Source organism: Aphelocoma coerulescens, chromosome 27, assembly GCF_041296385.1.
Source record: "Aphelocoma coerulescens isolate FSJ_1873_10779 chromosome 27, UR_Acoe_1.0, whole genome shotgun sequence".
NCBI classification, from domain to species: Eukaryota; Metazoa; Chordata; class Aves; order Passeriformes; family Corvidae; genus Aphelocoma; species Aphelocoma coerulescens.
In genome coordinates, this window is record NC_091040.1 from 4,182,693 (window position 1) to 4,189,172 (window position 6,480).

At 56.0% G+C, this 6,480-nt stretch overlaps 1 protein-coding gene across 1 annotated transcript; it reads left to right on the top strand.

Annotated features, from left to right (window-relative positions):
* The first annotated feature begins 630 nt into the window (after positions 1-630).
* SDR39U1 (short chain dehydrogenase/reductase family 39U member 1) lies at positions 631-5,980 on the top strand. The gene is made up of 6 exons (XM_068996435.1): positions 631-673; positions 948-1,054; positions 1,389-1,471; positions 2,021-2,142; positions 3,198-3,341; positions 3,560-5,980. Exons 1-6 carry the CDS (start codon positions 658-660, stop codon positions 3,973-3,975), a joined length of 888 nt encoding a protein of 295 aa, XP_068852536.1. The 5' UTR covers positions 631-657; the 3' UTR covers positions 3,976-5,980.
* The last annotated feature ends 500 nt before the right edge of the window (positions 5,981-6,480 follow it).

Genomic DNA, 6,480 nt, shown 5'->3' on the forward strand with positions numbered 1-6,480 from the left:
CCAGCCCCGCTCCGGGCCGTTCCCCGCTCCCCAGCCCCGCTCCGGGCCGTGCCCCGTTTCCCAGCCCCGCTCCGGGCCGCTCCCCAGCCCCGCTCCCCGGGCCGCTCCCCAGCCCCGCTCCGGGCCGTGCCCCGTTCCCATAGCCCCGCTCCGGGCCGTGCCCCGTTCCCATAGCCCCGCTCCGGGCCGCTCCCCAGCCCCGCTCCGGGCCGTGCCCCGTTTCCCAGCCCCGCTCCGGGCCGCTCCCCAGCCCCGCTCCGGGCCGTGCCCCGTTCCCATAGCCCCGCTCCGGGCCGCTCCCCAGCCCCGCTCCGGGCCGTGCCCCGTTCCCATAGCCCCGCTCCGGGCCGCTCCCCAGCCCCGCTCCGGGCCGTGCCCCGTTCCCATAGCCCCGCTCCGGGCCGCTCCCCAGCCCCGCTCCGGGCCGTTCCCCAGCCCCGCTCCGGGCCGTGCCCCGTTTCCCAGCCCCGCTCCGGGCCGCTCCCCAGCCCCGCTCCGGGCCGCTCCCCAGCCCCGCTCCGGGCCGTGCCCCGTTCCCCAGCCCCGCTCCCCGGGCCGTGCCGAGCACCGCGCTGGCCGCGCTGGCCCGTAAAGCGCCTCCCCGCGCTGGGGGGCGCATGCGCGGCGGGCGCTGCTCGGCGCACGCGCGGCTCCGCAATGCGGGTGGTGGTGGGTGAGTGCGGGGCCCTGAGGGGAGCGGGGCCCTGAGGGGAGCGGAGTTTCGGGGAAGGGGTGGGCGGGTGGGATTGTGGGTGCTGCCCGCTGGGTTGGGGCCAGGCCCAGGCCACCTCTTCTCCAGGGTATGGGAAGCTGGAGGTGGTGCGTGGGCCAGGGCCCGGCGGCGCTGCCGGGGCTGCGGTGATGCGCTCCCAGACACAGTTCGCCTCTGCGCCCGAGGAGCGGTGGCCCAGGGGCACAGCGGTGACTGCCTGTCTGTCTCTCACCAGGTGGTGGGACGGGCTTCGTGGGCCGAGCCCTGACCCAGCTGCTGCGGAGCCGAGGGCACCAAGTGACCCACGTGTCCCGACAAGGGGGCACGGATCGGATCAGCTGGGTATGAAAGGGGAGCGCTCGCAAGAGGGGGAACGCGACAGGGCTGAGAAACAGGCCTGCGCACCCTGGCTTTCCATGGCGTAGAAGGACTCTGCCAAGGGAAGTCTGGCTCCTGTGGATGTACTTTTGGGCTGCTGGGTGCTCCATGGGTCACAGTCATTGAAATGGGTGCTGCTGTAGCTCCAAGGAGCAAAACCTGCTTCATTCGTGCTTGTGCCCCAGAGATGTCAGGAAGAAGCTGGCTGGAGTTCCTAGGAGCCTGCCCTGCTTATTTGTAGGGAAGGCTTGAGTAGAGGGGAGGCTTGATGTGTGATGTCTCTGTTACTCCTGCCTAGGAAGAGTTGTCCCGCTCCGGACTGCCCCCGTGCGATGCTGTGGTCAACTTGGCTGGTGAAAATGTCCTCAACCCTTTCCGCAGGTAACTTGATCTTCCATAGTGCTGTTGGGACAAGGTGAAGGCAACAAGGTGGGAAGGGAGAAAACAACATCATCAGGAAGCTCTTGAGTTAACTGATTGTTGACATTTGCATCCTCAAGTACCCAAAACATTTCTGTGGGCCTGGTAGGTTCTGAGAGACCTTTGGAAGAAAAGTTCCCTTCTGGATCTACAGCTGGAGGCCAGAAGAATTAGTCCCACGTTTTCAAAAGGACATTGGGTGCCTATATTTGATAATGCAAAATCAGAACCAAAGTTTAACTTCTGGGAGGAGCACCAGCTTTGGTGTCTAGCTCCTTTGCTGACTTTGTCCTAAGGCAGTCCAAACCCCACAATCTTTTAAGGGAAGAGCCACCATCTTCCAAAGCTCCCCTGCATTTATGTTGTAAATGACACGTCCTCCCTTTGCTCTGGGGTGGGGGGAGTGACCTCTGCTGTGCCTGTGAGCGGGTGTTGCCGGGATCCCCCTTGGGGGTAGTGTTTCCTGGGGTGTCTTGTGAGGTGTATAATCCATAGTTCTCCCTTTTCCAGATGGGGTGATGCCTTCTCCAGGGAAGTCATCAGCAGCCGGGTGGAGACCACGAAGACCTTGGCCAAAGCCATTGCTGCTGCTGAACAGGCACCCCGTGCTTGGGTGCTGGTCACTGGCGTAGGTATTGGTTGGGCCTGGCCAAGACATCCCTCATGCTGACCTGGAGAGGTTTTACCTGCAGACAGAAACACAGTTCCATGGGAGCACATATCTTGCCTTGAAATGTCAGCTTCATTGCCATCAATGTCACTGTGTTTAGGCAAGCCATGATAAGCTTTTTAGTACTGCTGGAGAGGAATTTGGGTCTGTATGCTTTGTCTTGGTGTCATTAGGACAGACGTTTTTTTGTGTTTCCCTGTGAAAGCCTTTAGGCATTCCGTAGAACCAGTTTGTCTGAGTAAGGCCTCAGCTGAAGCTCTCTGCATTATCTCCAACTTTGCATTTCTGCTTGCTGCAGTCTTCAAAGCTGCCGTGGTTTATGCTCTGTGATGCCCAGTATTAAAGCAGGCACCTTCCAGCCACTTCAGTGTGATGCTTGCAGGCCTGTTTGGGTTTTGGGGCTGCCTGAGTGTTAGTGCATCCTGCTGAACCCGTAGAGTGCACTGGTAGTTCAAAAACTTGTCAGCATTGCCATCAGAGACCCTGTGCTGTTCATATGAGGATGTCCCTGGTGGAGTGCTCGAGCTCATAGAATCCCAGAATGGTTTGGGTTGGAAGGGGCCTTAAAGCCCATCCAGTTTCACCCCTGCCATGGGCAGGGACATCTTCCACTGTTCCCAGCTTGCTCCAAGCCCGGTCTAACCTGGCCTTGGACACTTCCAGGGATGAGGCAGCCACAGCTTCTCTGGGCAACCTTTGCCAGAGCCTCACCACCCTCACAGGGTAGATTTTCTTCCTGATAGCCAATCTAAACTTACTTTCAATTTGAAGCAATTCCCCCTTGTCCTGGTACTCCAGGCCCTTGCAAATAGTCTCTCTGCAGATTTCTTGTAGGCTCCCTTCAGGTACTGGAAGGTTGCAGTTAGGTCTGTTTTCCAGGCTGAGCAATCCCAGTTCTCTCAGCCTTTCCTCACAGGAGTTCTGAGCTCCTGGAGGCAGAGAAGATGGTCTGATGGGGAAGGGGGGGCTTGGTGGCATCATTCAACCCTTGATTCCCTTTTTGCTGTTACCCTGCAGGTTATTACCGCCCCAGCCCCACAGCTGAGTATACTGAAGACAGTCCAGGAGGGGATTTTGACTTCTTCTCACGCCTGGTGAGCTCGTGGGAGGCTGCAGCTCTCATCCCTGGGAGCCCAGCTCGTGGAGTTGTGGTGAGATCAGGTGAGATGGGGCATCATGCTTGTTAAGGGTGACTCTGCTTTACTGCTGGGGCGAGGCTGGGAAGAGGTGGGTAAAGGGCACCAGCTCTTCTGTTTCTCTTTGTTGGTGTCCTGTTCCAGTCCAGCCCCCTAAGGATTCTCCTGCTTGTAGGTCTGGGTGTGGTGGGGGCTTTTGCCCTTTGGGCAGGGGCACCTTGTCTCACTCTCTTCTCCCCACAGGTGTAGTGCTGGGTCAGGATGGTGGTGCAATCTCTCAGATGCTCTTGCCTTTCCGTCTGGGACTTGGAGGCCCCCTGGGCTCTGGACTCCAGCCCTTCCCATGGATCCACATTCGGGACCTGTCTGGGATTGTGTGTCATGCCCTGGAGAAAGAGTCTGTGCAAGGCATCCTCAATGGTGTTGCCCCATCCTCCCCTGCCACCTCCAATGGCACCTTTGCTCAGGAGCTCGCTGCAGCCCTGGGGCGCCCGGCCCTGGTGCCAGTGCCTGCCTGGGCAGTGCGGGCTGTCTTTGGGGCAGAGCGGGCGGTCATGCTGCTGGAGGGACAGAGGGTGCTGCCAAAACGCACCCTGGAGAGTGGCTACCACTTCATCTTCCCCGACCTGGCTGGAGCTCTGAAGGACATTGTGGGTTAAGGCCTCTCCAGTTGGGCTGGGCTGGGCCCTGTTTTTGTGAGCTCATGGGATGTGCCTTCCCATGAAAGAGGGATGCCCTGCCCCTTCACACTGCCCCATCCCCATCCAGAAAGGGTGAGCGATCTTTTCCCCATGTATCTCCCTGTGTGCATCCCCAGTTTAGGAATCCTCCTTACTGCCTTCTGAATCTCAACATTACCTGCATTTGGGGAAGGGCACAAGCCCCTCAAAGGATTGTGACTGTGGAATTGCCTGTCTTCCCTTTTGCATGGTGTGTGTGTGAACTGCTGGCAAAGCAGCTGGGGGTGTAATGTCTTCTCCCCTGAGAGACAGCTGGCATCAAGAAACAGGTTGTAATGCTGTTGTAGTTCTTCCATGGTACTGGAAGTCACCCTTCCTGTTTTTCCCCATGATGACATAGGCAAAGCAGAGGAGCATAAGTCTCTTTCTCAGTCTCAGTAGTTGTGGGAGAAGATCCATCTTCAGGGGAGTGCAAAGGGTGCTGAATACTGAGTGCTTGGAGACTCTGCCCTCTCTTTTCTTGTGGCTGGTACCAAGTTGATGTCTCAGTACCTTCAGCTGAGTCTAGTCCAAAGAATTACCCCCTGCCAGGGTTCCATATCCCTTGTGCTGCAGCAGGGATGAAGGAGAGCACTGCTTTGCCAGCCTGTAGGGAAAAGGGTGACAGTCAGACTGTGGCCCCTGGACTGCTTTGCCTTGGCCGAGTGCCCATTACATCTAAGCTTGTGCTGAGGAAAACTGGGTGGTACATCACTGTGTGAGGCAGTGCCAGTCACTGCTTTAGTCTAAAGGAGCATTTCAGCCATTGCCATCATTGTGCTTACCTCAGATTGGGGTGGTTTTCTTTAAGTGATCCCTTGAGGTGGTACTTGTGTTCAGGGTGTTCCTCCTGACTGAGCACTGAGAATATCCCACCTGCCTGGTCTGCCTTGGGAAGCAGTACCTCTTCCCTTGTAGAGAAGATGGCAATTTCATCATCTTGTAGTGGCAGGAAATGTACCCATATGCTTCCCTTGACCCACTTCCACATCCTAAAGTGGGTTGCAGGGTGTGAAGTCCACAGAGCAGTGAAGTTTATTATAGCAGTACTTCTGGAGAAATATAGTGTGATGTAAGCTGGGACTCTAAAATGCTATTAAAAGTTACTTCAGGCAGATAAAGACCTACTCTTGAAGTAAGAAACCATCCAGAACAACAGCAGTCCACGTATTTCTGGTTTATGACATGTTGTTAAGAGTAGCTGAAGAATCAGTCTTGGTGAAGTCTAGATGCCCCACTCTTCTGCCTCTTTACTCAGTACATCCTGGAGACAGAATGGCAATCTGGTGGCTTTCCAGGCAGGAAAATCAGAATGGGACTGTAGATGGAACTGGAGATAGTCTTTGCAGTTAGTGTAAGCAGAGCCAGGTGAAAGGGGACTTTGGGAATAGTCACAAAAGCAATATGGTTTGAGATACATGTGGGTTGCTTGGACTGTGTCTTTGCTGCCTGTTAAGTAAGGTGCAGCTTCCTTCCTCTTCCCATGTGCTTCACTTTCCTGTCTGTGAGAGTGGGCTGACCTACTCTGAGATACAGAGCCAGTGCCTTGTGGGCCAGTACAGTGGGGACAATCAGCACTGCTGCTTTAGTTACTTCAGCTGGGTTTTTGGAACCTCAGGCTTCAGAGCTTCCCCAGATGTTGTGGTCTGCAGCATCCTTCTGTCAGCCAGGCTGGTTGGCCAACCCAGTTAGGTCATTTCTGTGCCTGTATGTACCTTGATGATTGCAATGGCTGTGCGTTGTGACTGGAAATGGAAACAAGTATAGCTGGAGAAGAACTGTCACCTTCAGCTCTTCTAGAAGAGGTGTTGTATCCCACAGAGGACTGCCACAAAGCAGAGTTCCCAAGCCTTGGACTCCCTGCCTGGATGTGTAACTCACTGGGGACTTCTGAAAAGTTGCTTCTGCATGGTGTTTGGCTTAAATACATCACAGGTTTAAATGAGCTCGTCATCTGAATCTGTATTTGGGATCTGGAAGCACTGTCTTCTGAGTGCAGTTAAGCCTTTCCATCATGATAAATTCACACACACCCCATGCCCCTTTTTCTGTAGTAGAGCCACAAAAGATGTGTGTTTGGGTGATAGCAGGCTGAAATCTAGATTGGATGTGTCTGCTTTTGATGGCCTTAAGGAAGCCCTGGTCCTCAGGCTGCAAGACTTTGTGATTCTGAGTACAGGTGTTGTGTTACCCCAGTGCTGGCGTTCTGGTGCTCAGGGCTAGCAGAGTGTTTCTGCAGGCACACCTGAGCCAACTGCTGTGCCCCTCTGCCTCAGGGCAGGTGTCTCTGATGATTGTGTTAAGCCATGTGAAGAGCAGCTGCTGCCTTCAGCAGCTGTGCTCCAGGACCCTCCTGTGTGGCCACTGACACCCCAGCCTGGGGGCCCCATACCCAGGGTTTCTGTCCAAGCTGAGGACATGGCTGTTCCTTTCCTGTTTGCAGGG

What these genes read in the sequence shown, in the direction of transcription:
- SDR39U1 (XM_068996435.1), top strand. An exon ending in GCACGGATCGGATCAGCTGG is followed by an intron (nt 1,055 to 1,388) that starts GTATGAAAGGGG and finishes ACTCCTGCCTAG; the next exon opens with GAAGAGTTGTCCCGCTCCGG. An exon ending in GGTGCTGGTCACTGGCGTAG is followed by an intron (nt 2,143 to 3,197) that starts GTATTGGTTGGG and finishes GTTACCCTGCAG; the next exon opens with GTTATTACCGCCCCAGCCCC.